Raw genomic sequence first — 18,326 nt, 5'->3', positions numbered from 1 at the left:
TATATATATATATATTTTGCATGCTCATCAAAAAGTTTTCCTGTTTTTTGCAGAGATGTTGTTTTTGCACTATTTTCATAGCTCGGCACATTATTGTTGTACTTTATTTTAGATATATTAGTTATATCCCTAGTGCTTAGTAGCTCTGGTGCACATTTGTCACTGGCGCAGCTCACTTGTTGTTTTAGAGAAAGAAAGATAGTTGACATTTTTGTCGCTATGAGTAAACTGGGTTAAAAAAGTGCAAGGACGCTCTAGGCAATGAAAGAACAGCTGTAAGTTGTCCATGCAAGGCAAAACAGGTTCATTTAACTTCTTAACTTTTCATAGGGCCGATGACAATCTCACCACCTCCATGTGACAGTTCTTGGCCAATCACCAAGCAGCAGAACGGTCATGTGAGGAAGGGGAGTGAATCACAAGTTTCTACATAGCCTAAAGAAAAATGGAGTAATAGAGAGGGAGGGTAAACACTGCTGAGAAGGGTGAAAGTTGAAGGGAACCTGTTATTTGCCCTGCATGGAGGTTCTCATAAGTTTTTTTTGTTTTTTTAGAATTTCATTGAACATGTTCAGCCTGCCTAATTACCTGCGTGGTGGAGTAGAAATCTTGCTGCGAGGTATACTGCTTCCCCCTGTACTCGTCAGCGATGGCCTGGGTAGTGCACTTCTTACAGGCAACGAACTTGCAGTTTTGTTTGGCATAGGGATCCCAGAACTTGATATACACTGTAAACTAGTTGACTGTGGAATGCTGCTGCTTCCTTGTATAGTTGGGCTTACGTAGGCTGTGGCTTTCAGAGGTGGCCTCATTGATACTGGGAAATTACCCACACTGTGGACCCTTTGCTGCAGCTGACCAGGGGACGGTACTGAAAAGGAGCAAAAGTTATATGATTACAAATACTATATTGGGAATAACAGCATGTGAACAATATATACTGTATATTATACATTTTAAGCATTTTTACACAAATGGAGGCTTTTATGCTAAAAATGTCCTTATTCCATTGTTAGTGCTTGACAAAGACATAAAGGAGAACCTAGAAAGCCAAAAAAACAGAGATAGAAAGATATTTTAAAATGTTCCACAGTTGTTATCCTTATCACTTGACGCTCTCACAGTGCCTTTTTAAAGGAAGCTTTTATAGTGGATATATCGGATCTGTCAGTGCCGACTACTTTTACAGATGTAAGTTCCAGGAATTATATCTTTATCCTTGCTTCACTACCTAGTTAGGTTCTGGCCCAATTCTGACCTGGAATAGGCAAGGTGGCAAGGGATGAGATGTATACATGCTTGTCTTATCCTGACAGCTTTCTTTTACAGTCCAATTAAAGCTCTACATTTTTTTTGCTACTATATTTGCATTTGACTGTACCAAGCTGCCCTATACTGGAAAGTTGCACTGCAGCTCTCACACGGGGTGCAGCATGTTTCCAGTGGTCCAACGCAACCATTCCACAGTAGTCCAATTAACAACGCTGCTCATGGAGCAGGAACGTCATTGATTTGAGTGCTGTGGAGGGGGCATGTAGAACTACTGGGGACCCGGACCAAGTGTTCCATGTGGGATCAGCGCTCTGGCATTCCAACCTGCTGCTGACACAGGGCAGCTCAATAATATTAAACATACATAATGGTAAAAAAAATAATGCACCATTCTTTACATTTACAAGTAGGAAAAGTAAGACTTCAATTGAACTTCAAGGCAGCTGGTGGCTCCAAAGTGAGCGAGTTCCTCTGTAATAGACCGTCAGAGGTTTCGCAAGTTTTACCAAGCTGAATGAATGTCTCAGCTACAGAAAACCGTACTGTTTGGCCCTCAAGGACAGGAGTTTTACAGCCCTGTACACTTAAAAGGCAAACTCAAGAAACTAGAAATCAAACTAGAAGCTATATCTCCCTCTTGGGTCTGATCGGTTTGATTATATGTTATTCAAGTTTGATTTAGAATCCCATTTCCATTACTTTGGCAACCTAAATGAATTGAATCATTAAAATCACTAAATATTAGATCACCCCAAGCTAAGTGGTTTACCAGTTAAAAATAAATGGTAATGACACAGGTGTTATTTCCTTAAATCCAAACAGATGATTTATTTACAGCATATAAAAAGAGTGCAGGTCTTACAGCTATAAGCTTTATGTACAGCGAAACGTATATAGGTCTTTATTTATTTGTGAATCCCCAAGCTGCAGAGTTGCAGACAGCTGAACAGATCAATATGTGTACTTCCTTCCGATCTTCAAGCTCAGATTCCCGGAGGCTGCTAACAGAGCATCTAGCAGAGCCAGGGGTATGACTTTGATGACCTATTCCTTACATCACCAAGCTGCATTTTAGGTGGAACACTAACCAATTGATGGGTGAGAAATATTTGAACTTGCCCAACAGAGATTAAGGTAAGAAAATTGATAATATTTGGCATCAGGGAAAAGTGTATACGAGCTGCAATTTGTCCTAAAACTGGTTTGAGAGTCTACCTAGAATGACAATTAATCAAGCAGCGATCAGTGGAGTCTGGAGGGTGATTGCACCATATGATTTACACACGTCTCCCTGATCCTTTAATATACCTCTTGAAAGACTTAATAGATATATATCTTGAAAAATGTGATAGTGTCTCACCAGTCAGTAAAAAATTTCAGCATGGCCGGACTATAGCCTTGCAATTTATGTTTAAAAAGTTTGGGGACAGATAGAGCTTTCTTTTGGAGGTATATAAATCACCACGAGGGGGGGGGGGGGGGGGGTTAACTATATAATAAAAAAAGTACCGTAAATGTAGAAAAAAACAAAAAAGTTTCCCTACGTTATGTTATAAAACATTTATTCTTACCCGTATTTTTAGTAAAACAAAAGTCAGGGTCACGTCGGGTAAATAGACCCCAAACATGTCAAGCCTTAAGATTGCGTGCGCCTGCAAAATCGAAAAATGCCAGCTGTACCTGCCCCTCCCCCATCCATTCCGCCAGTCAGCGCTGACGGATCGGGGGGAATCCAGCCCTTCCCCTGTCATAGCAGAGAGCCGTGACAGGATCGAGATGTGAGCGAACGCTGGTATGTGTTCGCTCACCTCCTGATCTACTAAGCCGACCTGTGACAGTCTCATTGTCGCAGGTCGGCTAGAACTATGATTGCATCAAAATAATACACCTACATAATCCAAAGAATCCGGTAACATGATATTCAACGATGACATTCCACCTCCAAAGCACTTGGTCATCTACAAAACACCATATAGAAGCTACCACAGTTGTTTGAGATTTTAAACAATCTACTGAACCCATAATTAGTTGCTATAAGAAGTGGTCTAGAGATAACTAGCAACTGTATTGCTATTGTATTTACTTTGAATTTCTTATTTTCTTAAATTTATAGCACTAACCTTCATATAGTAGTTAAAGACCTCTTGCTGATTTCCTGCTCCTGTAACCCCAATTATCAAACTATTCACTTAATACGCGAGAAAGAGAACACCGCTCCTTCCCGATGTTTACAAAGTTGCCCAGTGCAGAAATCAGGTGCTCGCTCATGGAGCTTGTTTATGCTCCCAATGTATGCAGTCTGCAAGTTCCAAAGTCGCACTCTAATGCCATGACTCCAATAAAAGCAACTTTATTATCTCCAACAAGATACTGCTTAATCTTTTACGTTTCTGCCAGCACCCAGTGGGGAGGATCTGGTTGGGACAGTGCCGGGCGGTGGTGACGGAGCTTGGACACTTTGTGAATGTACAGTTACACTTAGCGGCATGTCAGCCACTGATCACAGGTCAGGAGGACAGTTCTGCTATAAAAATGTATGATTGTTGAAATATCCATGATCTTATAGCAGAGTGGGGAATGTAATTAGAGATAATGAACTAGCAAGGTGCAAACGGTTCTGTTCTGCGGTATCCCTTACGTTGCTGGCAGTGATCAGGTTAAACTCCAAACTTTCTGTATTAATTGATGGTTAACCCACTGTAATACTTTATTACTAGTAAGTATTTGTGTTAAATATAGCATGTGGCGTAGTTTATGAACAATGTATAGCTACCCTCCACCAGGTTTCGCAGGTTTGTGACTTTTACCTTTAGCATTAAGAGCACGAGTGCTACAGAAATGCACTTGAGTTTGGATCCTAAAACAGTGGAGTGCAGTACATTTTTTTTTTGAAAACACATTTCTTATGGTTTTTTTCTAGAAAATGAATGCACAATTACTGCTGTAAGGGCCCTGTCTAAAAGGTCACTGAAAGAGGAAACAAAACACAAGACACCGCATATTTTCCACATAGCTTCCAAAGAGCCCTTTCTTAAGAGACATTGTGAAATATAAAAGTAATCACTTTACTTACTACTTGACTGCAGCCTTGACATCCCATTTGCTGCGCCATGGAGGTTAGAATCAAAACTTTGGCTGTTTCGCACAGTGACTGGGGAAACCACAGTGCTTGGTGCTGTGCTTGGCATGCGAGCCAAATTAGGCATACTTCTACGTAGTTTATCTGGATAGAATAAAATAAGATAACATTCTAGTCAACATACATGTTATATAAACAAATAAATAACCTTCAACAAATCCTTAACAATACCGTATAACAAATCTAATAATCATGTCATTTTTATAACCACTTCAGTGCCCGCACATTAAAATGAATCTATTCAGCAACACTGTGGTCTATGTCACTTGTCCACTTTCAACCAGCTCAGTGGGAAAATAATCAGCATAATCGCCTTTATCCAATGCACAGTGATGGGATGAAAAAATAGTAATGCTAAACCAGAAATTAGCAGAGTAGTGTTTGTGGCTGTACTGTGTGACAGAGGTGTGTAATGTAAATCACTAGATTAGAACACAATACCAAACCCTTTTACAAGTCCGAAGTAAACATTTATGCACTTTGATCACGGATTAAGCGGTTTGCCATTTTATGCACAGACTGGTCACCAATGGGTTAACACATGCTCTGGTGAGTGTTAACACATCTACACAACTGCCAAGACTGGTCACAGAGGAGTTAACGCACATGGGACAGGATATTTTTCAATGATTAACATGTGTATTATACAGGCTTGACACTAAGGGGGGCTAATGCAAAAACTCTTAAGAGTTGCCACTGAGGGGTTAATGAACATTCTCAATGGAACGATCACTTTAGGGTAATGAAAATACTCTGGGGGCCGATTACTGAAATGATAATGCACATACACTAGAGACTAAACACAGTGGGTGCAATGCACATACACTGGAGGGTTGTCACTGGGGGATTAAAAACTGCTCACAGAAGTGGTAATGCACATACTCAGGATTATCATCACCAAGGGGTTAATGCATATAGTAGAAACAGATGACTGAGGGTTTAGTACACATACTTTTGAGACCGATTATCTCTGCGTAGAGGTAGACGAACTCCAGCTCTTCAGCTGTGGTACAACTACAAATCCCATGAGGCATTGAAAGACTGACAGCCACAGACATGACTTCCAGAGGCAGATGCCTTCTGGGATTTGTAGCTTCACCAAAGCTAGAGAGCCAGAGTTTGCCTACCCCTGACCTAGAGGCTTAACTCCTTTTTGAAACAGTAAATTGAGGAATAAATGCACTTACAGTGGAGACTGATTACTGAGGGGTTAACAAAATCTTGTGATTGGTCACAGAGATTAAGGCACGTACATTGGAGAGTGGTCACAAAGGTGTTAACACCAGACATCCCAACCTGCAAAACCTTATTTCAGGGAGGTTCCAGTCTCATTTCAGGGAGGTGCCCTTTCTGTTTTTTTTTTACAGTGGCCGTTGTCAGAATATAAAAGAAATAATAATGATCTAGATCTAGATATATTACTCAGAGTAAACCTTTCAGGGAGAAAATGCCTCTCTCGCCGGATGTCAGGGAGCCGCTATCTAAAAGAGGGAGACTCCCTGAATATCAAGGAGACTTGGGATCCCTGTAACACCCATATTATGAAGACTGATGACTGAAGGGTTAATGGACATACTGTGGAGACTGTTAGTGTGGAAAGACGAGGGGAATATATCAAGACTGGAGTAGACAAAATCTGGAGCAGTTGCCCATGGCAACCAATCAGCTTCTCTCTTCAGTTCATTCAGTTAAGATTTGAAAATGAAAGCGTAGCTGATTGGTTGCCATGCACAGCTGCTCCAGATTCCGTCTGCTCCAGTTTTGATAAATTCCTCAGAGTTTTGAGATTAAACATCAAGTGGTTAAAGCACATTATCTGTAAATTGCACAGGAAACGGATTGTTTTGTAGAGCATTCACTGAGATGTTAATCCACATTCAATTGAGAAAAACACATATTATGCAGACTGATCATTAAGGTGTTAATGTACCTATTTTGGAGAGTGCACATATTTTGGAGAGTGGTCATTCAGGAGTAAAAGCACGTGCTCTGTAAGGCTGGGTTCACACCTGAGCGATTTTTTTTCGGGTTCTTAGCGTGATTTTCCCCGTCAGTTAAACGCGCGTTTTACTGGCGGTTTTTAATTTTGTATTTTTTTTAGTTTAACTTTTAAACTTTTCCGCCGGCTCAGCCCCCCTGCGACGCGGTCGCTCGCAAGGGACGGAACCCGGAAGTCGGCAGCCGCCGAAGACACAGCGGGGATCGCAGACAAGGTAAGACCTGTACGCTGTATTCCCGAGTGTGGCTCAGGGTTACCGCCTTGTTAACCCCGATCCACACTCGGGAATACCAATGTAAACACGTGGCAAAACACCCCAAAGAAGCGCCTGTACTTCTTTGGGCGTAGGGCGTTTTGCATAGGCAAATCATTGGTTTTCACATGTTGAGCATTTTACAGGGCATAGGAACGCGCTGTAAAACGCCCAGGTGTGAACCAGGCCTAAAGTGGTCTCTGAAGATCATTGCATATACACTAATGACTTAAGCTGACCATACACCTATAGATTATCTGGAGATGTTCTATGGTCAGATGAAAAAAGTCCAACAGATTCCTCCCTCTATGCTAAACTGTGTAGATGGAGGGATCTCCCACTGGGCCAAGCTTCAGGATCTTGCTAGTTGGCCCCGCTGGCTGTCAAAATACCTGAACAATCTGATTGGATGCAGGCAGTTCAGGTATTTTGAGAGCCAGCGGGGCCGACTATCAAGATACTGAAGCTTGGCCCAGTGGGAGATTCCCCATTCACACCGTTTAGTCTAGATGGAGGAATCTGTTGCACTTTTTTCATCTGACCAAAGAAAATCTGCAGATACTCTATGGGTGTATTATATATGAGCAGCTTAACTGCTTGCCGTCCGCCCATTGTGAAAAAAAAAACGGACGGATGGCAAGCTCCAATTGGCGGCCCCCCCTTACCTTCAATCCCGGGCTCCGCTGTGCCTTCTGCGGCCCGGGACCGGCTCGGGTGGGTGTCCGGAGGGAGTTCAGCATCTTCCTCCTTGCTGACCTCCCTCCGACGTCTGAATGTGGAAGTGTCAGGTGCGCCAACGCGCGAAAATGACAATTGCGCTACACATGTTACATATCGCCGCAAACGTCGGAGTGAGAGCAATAATTTTAGGGCCATCAATCACTGATAGCACTAAACTGATGAGCAGTAAAAGCTTTTAAAGCGTCGCCTATGGCCAAGTTTCGGTATTGTAGTTTTTTTATGTTTTGCAGGCCCGCACAATTTTAAAGGCTTGACATGTTTAGTGTCTATTTACCCGACGTGACCCCGTCTTTTATATTTTACCACAAAATTGGGTAATAATAAAGGTTTCAAAATTTATTAGGTGGAAACATTTTATTTTTTCAAAATGTTCGGTAATTCTTCCATATTATAGTAAAAAATAAAAACCACAGTGGTGATTAAATACCACCAAAAGAAAAGCTCTATGTGGTATAAAATTAATTTCAGTACAGCATTGCATGATCGAATAAATGTCAAAGTACAGCAGCGCCGAATACTGAAAAATGACCTGAACAGGAAGGGGCTTTAACACCCCAGTCAGCAAGTGGTTAATAGTCATTGACTGGAGAGCAGCCCAGAGGGGTTAATCCACATACATAAGAGGTTTGCTCATTGTGGGGTCAAGCAAGATCAGTAAAAGGAGAGAAGAATGTTGAGAGGACAAAGCTGAAAGGAATGCCATTTTGTTATTGTTGGGACTCACTTTAGGAAGAACAGAAAGATAAAAGGTTAAAGGCTAATTGCTTTTATTTAACACATACTCTCTATAATCCACAAAAATCCCAACTATAGGGCAGAAGATGAAATTATGTTAAATTAAAGTGTGTGTCAGGGCAGAAAAAAAAATCAGTACCTACCCGTAATCCATGCACATTTCCGCATGTTTTATCTCTTTAAATATACCGGATAATCTGCTAGAAATCCAGTGTGCTCCTAACTTTCTGTTCGAGCTGACAACAGAGCGCCTCTGCTGCATTTAAATGGTAAACACTGTGGTCAGTGTTGTCCTGCCTGCTGTACTACAGAACTTTGCCTATCCCCCACCCCTCTTTGTTTCACTTCCAACCCTCGTGCATACATTGGTTTCTTCCCCCACAATACAATACTGCTGCTGACTCCCAAGAGCGTGCCCGCGCACTTTGTGTAGGGAAAGGGCTCTTGGCAGATGTAGTCCTTGGAGTGTACCCAAGTAAAAAAGGAACCATGCTCCCAGCAGCTTTCCCTACCAGAATTTTACAAGCCCAGCGACTATGTCATGGGGATTATTAAAGCTGTTACATGCAGGAACAAAGTAAAAGTATAAAAGGCTGGGACATGCTCTAGAGTAGGAAACAAAGGATTGGGGGATACATTTGACTAATGGCTGGACGTTCACCTTAATAAATATAATTCCTGCAAACAAAAATAAAGAAACAAAACATAAAACATGGAACCTACCCTAAAAACCTTTATCACCTATTGATTAGGCATTATATGAAAGTTATTCTTATGGCACCTACTTCTAAGACCATACTGTTACTAGCAATGCTGGTTACACACGAACAAGGAACCATTCTGATTGGTAACCAATCATGTGATCACCATTATAGCCAATAATAGCGATTCTATCTCATTATGTCTCACATAGGGAGAGGGACATTAACTGGTGCCTGCCAGTTGCTGCTGTCAAAGTGCAGACTAAATTTCATTTTTGAATGATCTTTTGCCCATTTTACTGCTTACAATAACCATAAGCAGGGGATTTCTTTAACTGGTTCAGGACCGCCTTATGTAAATAAACGGTGGCATCCTGAAGCAGTTATACCAAGATCATGGCTGCTGCAGCAACTGTGAGCTTGGTACCCGTTTAAACAGCCAGTGATGGCTGTTCACATACCAGCTATGCTATTTTTGCTATTACATAGGTGGCTTGTTAGCCTTGTATGTGATAGCAATAAAGTTAAGTGTAAACAAAGTTTAAGTCACATATGAAAACAAAATTTAAAGTCCCCCACCCCCTCCTACACACACATACAAACGCAAACAAACAGTGTCGGGTGCGCCTAAGTGCAAAAACGACGATTGCACCACACTATACATATTACTGTGAACGTTGGCATGAGGGCAATAACTCTAGGACAATCAGTCACTGTTAACGCTAAACTGAAGAGCAGTAAAAGCTTTCAAACTGCTGCCTATGGGAAATTGTGTTGTATTGTAGTTTTTTTTTTGCAATTATTATTATAATACAGGATTTATATAGCGCCAACAGTTTGCGCAGCACTTTACAATAGAAGGAAGACATTACAGTTACAATAAAATTCAAGACAAGATGGTAAGGAGGGCCCTGCCTGTGAGGGCTTACAATCTAAAAGGGAGGACCTAGTGATACATGAGGAGGTAGCTGTGTGGGGATGAATTGTTTGAGAATGTGATTTCATGGGCGGATGCAATTTCATGGTATTACATTATGTTTCTGTGCACTAAATTTCATTTGAGTGTATTTTATCCTAACAATACTTGTTGATAAACATTTCACACATAACGTGCAAAATAAACATTTGCAACTAGCATTTTTTTATTCTATAGGGCCTCTGCTTCCAGAAAATATATAACTGCTTGAGGGTATTAAACAGTTTTCTAGCCAGAAATTCAGATTGTATCATGCGTGTACAAAAATTAAGAAATTGCACTGGACAGCAAGTAATTAAACAGTGTACCAAAAAATAGATTTAGGTAAACAAATTAGAGTGTTATAGCCAAGTTAACCAATGCATACGCATACTACTAAATGTGGTTTCAGCATCTAGGTTTAAATGACCTCCGGTCATGTAATAGTTCAGAATTACGCTCACAAGATTGACAGATTTCGAGAAAGTATGTGCATTATTTGTGTTAATCGAGAAACCTATAAAAATACATGTAAAATAGAAATTAAAACTTGATTGACACAGCCAAATTGGCTAGAAAATAGACAAATTCTTAAAATATAGTGAATTCCAAATGTCAAAAATGGTGCTCATGGAAATTAGCTCACCTGCATTAGTTCTGTTTTGTGTTTGTTCTGGCGTCTGAGCTTGGGATGAAAAATTATATTGCTGATATCCATTTGAATTAAGATACTGGGAGCTGGGACTTCTCCTGCAATCCCGAATACTAGAGAAAGTCTGGGAATGAGGAATGCCTCTCTGCAGTGGGGAGCAGCGACTAAGTCGAGGCTGAGGTGGAGGTAAAAGGTCAAAGTCTTCATCTTCGTCTTCAACACTGTATCTGTCAGATTCATGGTCACTGTTGGCACTTGGTGCTTTCTTTCCAGGATATAGTGAAAGGCTAGAGCGATGCCGTGTTACTGAACTGCAAGCAGAGGTAGATGCAAAATCTTGCCTAAGACCTGCAAAACAATTAGTTGCTGATCAATTTCTCATACGGGCATCACAAGAACTAGACATAGAAAATCTAGACATAAAAAAAATGGGGACACAATTAGACTATGGCAACAACAAAAAATAAAAATTGGCTTGCGTTAAACACTTCCTAATTATGCTGGGAGTCTACCATGTCCACCTTCCAGGTCATTAAAGTGCATCTAAAGCCAAAACAAAACAATTTTTTTTTTAAAAGTGACACTAAACTCAGAAACCTTAAAAATACAGCTTATTTGTGTATAACGTGGCTGTTGATCCTCAAATCATCTCCGAATTGGTGCCGACAATGTCCTTCCTTCTGGAGGGTGGCTACTTTTGTTACCCATGGTCCGTGTATGTGTGTTGTAAAAAAGCCACCGCTCTAGGCTCTCTCCCTACAGTACTACAGTCTCAGTACAAATGAGTAAACTAAACCTGAGATTGTAGTCCATCACGGGAGCAAGCTTGGAGCGGTGGCAAAATTAGAACACACACAGGGATCATGGGGAACAAAAGTAGCCACCCTCCAGAAGGAAGGACAGTGTCAGCACCAATTCAGAGATGATTTGAGGATAGCTATGGTGGTTGAATGCATCTTTAAAAATGTACTCCGGACTTTAGTGCCACATTAAGATTTGGATTGCATTAAAAACCACTGTCAGCTTTGTATTGCCATGTATCTCCCCACTGGAGAAATTCCCTCTCTCCCCAGTAGAGAAGAAAGTGATGGGGAAAAAAATACTGTTGACACCAGAACAGATGGTAAGAGGAAATCTTCCATTGGGGACATCCTCTTAGTTCTCTCTTCCAGTTAGGTCTCTAGGAGAGGAGAGGAGAAAGTGTGAACTCAATCACATGACACAAATAGCAAAAATGAATAAATACATCCTTTATTGGTTAGAGCAGGAAATCGTTAAATCCCCCAGCATGTTGTTTTTCTTTGTATCTCATTGGGACAAACCTCTCCAGAATGAGGGGAAATCTTCTTAACCAATAGAAATGAGCTCGGGTTTGCTCAAAACCTGAACTCATCGAAACCCGGACGTTAAGCGTCAGTGCACACCCAATCAGCAGAGGCCAGGGCATCCCTCGACCTGCAGCCAAACATAAACAAAGGGGCGGGATGCTGATGACCATCGAAATGACGTGGTCATATTTGGCTAATGACGTTACAATTACCATATTAGGTCAATTATATTAACCTCATCCCACCCCCTCACTTTTGTGCAGAGTGGGTAATGCCCCGGCTGCAGCTAATTGGGCATGCACTGATGCCCAACTTCCAGGTTCAGATGAGCTCGGGTTCAGATGAAACCCAAGCTCACTCCTATTAACTAATTGGCAATGAAACCAATGTCCCCAATGCAAGATTTCCACTCACCTCTTCTTCCGGTGATAACTGTAAAATGTTAGATTTCCCATTACTTTCTGTCTCAGTGACAAATAGAGAGGGTAAATCTCCCCAGTGAGGACACATACAGTAATACAAAATCAGACAGGGGTTTTATGCCTTCCACTTCCTAATCCAAAACAAATTTGGCTTTAAATACACTTCAATTAGCTTCGGGTTGTATATTGCTAAAAATTGCCCTCCCCCAAGCAAGTGGAACTCCTGGCCACAGTCCCAACAGAAATAAAAAATACTGTACTCATAAGACCATATTTATGTTTTTTCTAATGCAGACAGAAAGTTAAGGAATCTAATCGCTTGCTCTCAGCGATGACAAAGGCATCAAATTAGATAAATCAGTCAACAATCAACATTAAATGCTTTAAGTGTTCTCTGAATACACCCTATTCACCAACACCCATCACATTCCCTAGTAATTAATTACCTCTGCCACTTCACTGTGCACACCCTTCCATGCACTGCTCCACTTCTCTGATGTATTTACTAGTAGGATCACGTTATACTTTTAAGTCCACTCTACTTTTTTTGTTTGCGATCACTACCCTGTTAGCTAGAAGGCTCTAGCCTGTCACTGTATATTTATACCATTTGCTTTGTTCAGTTTTGTTAATGTTAACTGTATACCTTACTGCCAAAGTGCTACACAAATATGATTGCACCATATGAAGAGAAGCTTAAAAAGAACCCTTTTGTGGCAATCTGGGAAACAAAACACCACACAAAGACAAGGCAGTTACTAGGGATGCACCGATACTTTTCAGATACCAGTGCCGATACTTGGCATTTTCATGAGAACTACCAGGGTTGCAGCGGTTGCAGCTGGGACCTGGCTCTAGTGCTCCATCACTGTCCTGAAATCATTAGTCCGCATTGTTTTAGAAAAACTGTCACATGACAATAAACAAAAATGTATCAGTATCAATGTACACAATCATACATTAAAACAGAGATGTACAAATCCCAGGAGCTCCGCGTGCTCCTTACAAATGACAGCTGCCTCCCTCCTAACTTTTGAGTTTTTCTCTAGTCTAGGCTTGGAGCTGGAAAAGTATCTGTACTTGTACTATGTATGGTACTTGGTATCGGTGCATCCTTAGCAATTACACTAGGTGACTATGAGTCCACTTCTGACTACATTGCATCCTCTGTGCTGAAGGGACAGAGGGAATGTTGGGGCAGGTGCCCAGTTTAGGCATTGTTTACTGGAGAATGCTCAGTTGCTTCTAAATGCACCAGTGTAAATGCATACTTTTTCCACTATATGATTAAAGAAAAACTCCAGGGGGAAAAAATGTATTATGTGGAGCTACCCCAACACTGCAAGGGTTAACTGTGGCTAGGTGCTAGAAAAAAAAAAAAAGGTTAAACTCACCAGACCATCCAAGCCGGCATCTCTTCCCCCTTCTGCTGCAGTGGTCTAAGGATTCTGATGTCATCATGCTCTATACACTGTGCATAGACATGAGGACGCCAAGGAGCAGTCCATCTGTGCAGTGAAGGAGGAGACACGCTTCAGTGATTACAGAATCAGGGAGCCGGCTTGGATAGTCTGGTGAGTATAACTTTTATTTTTAGCACCTAGACAAAAACAAGCACTTAACCCTTGCAGCGCATGGGTAGTCCCACTGCAAGGGTTAATACTTTTCCTGGAGTTCTTCAACATTTTTTCTCTACCATATCAGTATCTGTAACACTGTAAAAGATCTTACTTTCTTCTTGTAATCGCGCCATGATCTGAACATCAGTAAGGTCCTGTAGCTTGTATCCCATAGCAATTGAGTCATCTTCTAGTTCTGAAGTGCTTAGTTCACTGTCTATTGAAGACTGTGGGCTCAGAGGTGAGCTCTTGAAATTATAACCTGAAAAATAAGAACATCCTTATAATGATATACTGTACATATAATCTATAATAATACATCAAATCTACATAAAAGGAATAATAATAATAATAATAATAAAACAAAAACACTAGCATGCCAGCTGTGAAACTATAGCTGTGATTACTGCGACCCATTTTCTTAAAGCCCCAACCGTGATTAGGCCCCTTTTCTAGGTGGGGCAGACTCCCATACTCCTTACCCCCCCCCCCCCGCTCCCCCGTAACACTATAAAGCAGAGAATTGCTGGGTGGAGAGGTCCTGTAACTATAAGATCCCTCACTGCAGAAGTGTTGATGACCATGGCAGAACACTTTCACTCATTGCATTTGGTAATGAGGACACAGAGAAGTGCCTTGTGCAAATCATCAGAAGCTCCCCCGCACAACTTTGCTCTGGGGCGGGGTAATGTTCTTGATACAATGGCTTCCCACCCAGCAGTCTTTACTGAGAAGAGCACATTAAGGGGGGGGCCCGATCCAAACTTTGTACTAGAGCCCTCCAAATCGTAGCTACATCACTAAATACAGCAATGTGCTGCTCTTTAATCTCTAAAAATTAAAATAACACAAGTTGAGCAAAAAGATATTTAAATGCAGGCACCAAAACACTTATTACTTAAGGGAGAACTATGGGGTTAAGTCTTTTCCCCATAGTTCTCCTTAGGGTAACGGGAAGACACAAACTAGCATCCTCCCGTCACCCTAGGCTCAGTATACCGGCAGAGAGCCGTGACAGGATCGAGAGGTGAGCGAACGCCGGTATGTGTTCGCTCACCTCCCGATCTACTGAGAAGACCTATGACAGTCTCATCGAATGCGAACGCCACATTTTCCTGCATCTTCACAAGTAACGATCCATAATATAAAGTAGCAGCCTACTTTAAAGTAGATTTAACCAGATTTGACCATACAGTACGACTGAATTAAGTACTTGTCCAGAATGATTTTGTGATGCATGGACATTATTAATGCATATCTAGGGGTTCATTTATAAATGTTAGCCTGGCAGATGCCATTTGCACATCAATAGCAACCCTAGATGGCTCTGACTAGTATAGGACATTCCTATGCACATCAGCACCATCTAGGGGAGTTAGTGCCCTGTAAACAGCATCGATTCGGCTATACGACGGGTGTAATTTTTATATATTTATGTATATGTTGTCTCCGCTGAAGATTCATTTGTTCTTAAAGGACAGAGATGTGGTCAAAAGTGTGGCCTCCTTATACTGCAGTATAATCTGCAGTGAAACATGCCTAAAATAAGGAGTAGTATATTGTAGGCAATTACGTTCCACCCATGAGGGATGTGTAAATGTGAAAATAATTTGTTACTAGCACCTTTAAAAGATCTATTTGTGAAAGTATGCCTTCCACGAACTGCCTCATGAAAACTTTTGATGTTTTACAGCATTGTGAACAAAATTAAAACTAGATGAGTGTTAACTTAGCTGTTTTTTTTTAACCAGATATCACTGTGTATAGTTAAAAAAGAAGAAACTGATATTTTTAACCATACATAAAAGACATTTAGGAAAAAGTTGAAACCAAGACATCTCAATCTTAAACCATGATCAAATATCCACTATAGCCTTCAGGATAAATAAAAGCTATACATAAGAAAGGAAAAAAAAAATGCAACATAGCAACAAAACAAAACAAAAATTACAGCGGCATAAAACAACCACAAAACATCAACAGCAAAACAATATAGAGAAAGCCAATTACACTGTGAAAAGGGAGAAAAAACCCACAACATTTTCATTGCAAGATAGAATAAGTTGTAGGTTTACCTGTCTTTTCTGGTGTTAGTATTGCTTTAGTTGGGGTTTTAGGGATGCTGGGAGAATTAACACCGTTGAAATATGGAGTGAGTCTCGCAACTGGACTATATGGAAAAGACATGGATACAGGAGTGGAAAAGAGACTCCTCCAGCGACCAGCTAAACATAAAAAGGAACAGAAATTACTGATTAGTATTGATTGTGATTGATTGTGAAACCATAGCAAGCACGGATCAGGAACAGAAACTGAAAGACAATTCCTCCCCAAAAAATATAGTTTTGTGTTTTTTTGGGCAATTGTCAGTTCCACCCAAACACTCCAGTCACAACAAAGCTAAATGATCAAAGGTGAATTGCACTATTGATGCCTCAACAGTTGGTGTGTGATACAAACCAACGCCCACAAATATAACAGTTTTGGGTAGAACTTCAATATACAGGGCTTTGGCTTAAGTCAATATCAATCATGGGATCAAATCCTTGTGTGTCTTGGCAGACTGTATTTACACTTATCACCTACAGAATATCAGGTGACATTTCATTAAAGAACTCTGGGAACATATTTTCTTAACCCTTGCAGTGGGGCATCCCCCTGCACTGTTCTAGATTTGGTATAGGTGCTAAAATAAAAATAAAAAAAAGTTATACTATCCTGATTCTCAGATTTCGCCTTGCTCTTTGACTAGTCCCTGGAGCCCCTCTCCCCCTTCGCTGCAGTGGTCTAAGGTCCCTGAGTTATTACATCACTGTGTATAGGATGCGAGGACACAAAAGGGACATACCATCGCTGCAGCAGCGCAGGAGACAGATTGGAAGGAGCTCTGTCAACGCCAGCCGGCTCCACGGATTGGGTGAGTAAAACTGTTATTTTAGACCCTAAAAGAAAATGAGCACTAAAGAATAATTTTCCCCCAGAGTTCTGCTTTAATGTACAAGATCTGTGATGCTTTGAAGCCCCATCCCAAAGACCCTACCACAGATTTATCAGTGTTGTAGCTCTAGTCATCACTACTTGGTACCAGAATGGTTGACATTTATTTCCATCCAGAGATGCATTAATGTTTCACCAAGATCCTATAGCGATGGTGGGAGAGTTGGAGCACTGTGTAAAGTCTTCTCCAGCACATCCCAATGGGATTAAGGTCTGGAGTCTGTGGTGACCAATCCATGTGTGAATAGGATGTCTCATACTCCCTGAACCACTCACACAATTTGAGCCCAATGATTCCTGGCATTGTCATCTTGGAATATGCCTGTGCCACCACATTGGGAAGAAAGAAAAATCAATTGATGGAAAAACCTGATCATTCAGTATTTTCAGGTAGCCAGCTGACCTCATTTTTTGGGGACATAACATTGCCGAGCCTAAACCTATTGTCCAATGGAAGGTTCTTACCCATTTAAATCCAGATGGGTACTTGTTTTTTTGGCCAAGCAGTATATGAAAATGTCACAATTTACAAATACCCAAGTTGGATACAACTAGTGAGCTTTTTACTGTTTTGTGCAATCAAAACATGAAATTCAGGTACAGTAACAGACCTTGTTTCTCGCATGTCATCGGACAATTCTGTTTCAAATGCCTTCATTTTTCAGAGATCCAGTCCCATATTGCCATCATTTGGATCTCCTAGGTGTATGTATACCTCCAGGTTATGAAACCCTGCCCTAGTGAATAAACCAAGACTTCTACAGTAACGAGATACGCATGTTCATTCACAAACATGTTTTTCTGCTTTGGATGTTTTCTTCTGTGATAATTAATAACGTCAACTTTAAATACAGATAGCATATAAGTACGGGCACACATCATATGAGCCTGACTTAGAGTACAACTGGCTCCTGTATCAGAGTCTAAACAGTAACTGCATTTGGTACTTATGTGATACACAAGCCTCATAAATAAAAGTAAATGAAAACTTCCTTTACTAAATCAAATTGTTCTTCATTTGTGTCTCATAGTGCTCCCCCTCCCAGCCACTGCAGCTCACGGTGGGAGATTTTCAGTAACAGAAGTGCTGCCAAAAAAGTAATGGGCAGGGCTATGTGTGGCCAGGTGCTGACAGACAGGCTTGTTAATCAGCAGTGAGAATGCTGATAGCTATGCACCTGAAACATTTTTTCATTCCACTTTAGCTTAAGGCGGCACAACCTACATGAGCGTAACAACTCTGCTCTGAGTTCAGAAGCATTGTTGTCACACCACCAAATGAATCTGCATTTGGTGGACTTCATTGGCAGGCTAGCAGGCAATTAGTGGAATTTTGCAAGAGCACCAAGAGAAAAGTGCAGATGTATTACATAATTTTTTTTTTTTATGGGAGGCCACTGTTCTACTTTAGGAGATAGCCACAGAACATAAATGAGTGCAAATGGGGAACAATCTTACAGTACTCGTGGGAAAAGTAATTAAATATCAGGAAAGTGGCAGCAGAGGGAGCTGA

The 18,326-nt window shown here is 41.0% G+C and overlaps 1 protein-coding gene across 2 annotated transcripts in view; it reads right to left on the bottom strand.

Moving 5' to 3' along the window:
• The window catches only part of SLAIN1 (SLAIN motif family member 1), a 46,665-nt gene that overhangs the window by 1,580 nt on the left and 26,759 nt on the right, over window positions 1–18,326 (bottom strand). For both annotated transcript variants that reach the window (XM_018565386.1, XM_018565385.1), the window contains exons 3-7: window positions 15,892–16,041; window positions 13,929–14,078; window positions 10,442–10,795; window positions 4,346–4,495; window positions 589–871 (exon numbers count right to left, since the gene is read on the bottom strand). In XM_018565386.1, the coding sequence (XP_018420888.1) occupies window positions 589–871; window positions 4,346–4,495; window positions 10,442–10,795; window positions 13,929–14,078; window positions 15,892–16,041 (1,087 nt within the window). The remainder of the gene's footprint in view (window positions 1–588; window positions 872–4,345; window positions 4,496–10,441; window positions 10,796–13,928; window positions 14,079–15,891; window positions 16,042–18,326) is intronic.

The sequence above is a fragment of the Nanorana parkeri genome, unplaced genomic scaffold, assembly GCF_000935625.1.
Source record: "Nanorana parkeri isolate BGI_ZX_2015 unplaced genomic scaffold, ASM93562v1 scaffold838, whole genome shotgun sequence".
Classification (NCBI taxonomy): Eukaryota; Metazoa; Chordata; class Amphibia; order Anura; family Dicroglossidae; genus Nanorana; species Nanorana parkeri.
Note: the sequence above shows the minus strand (reverse complement) of the source record. Positions and strands in the feature narration are given on the sequence as shown.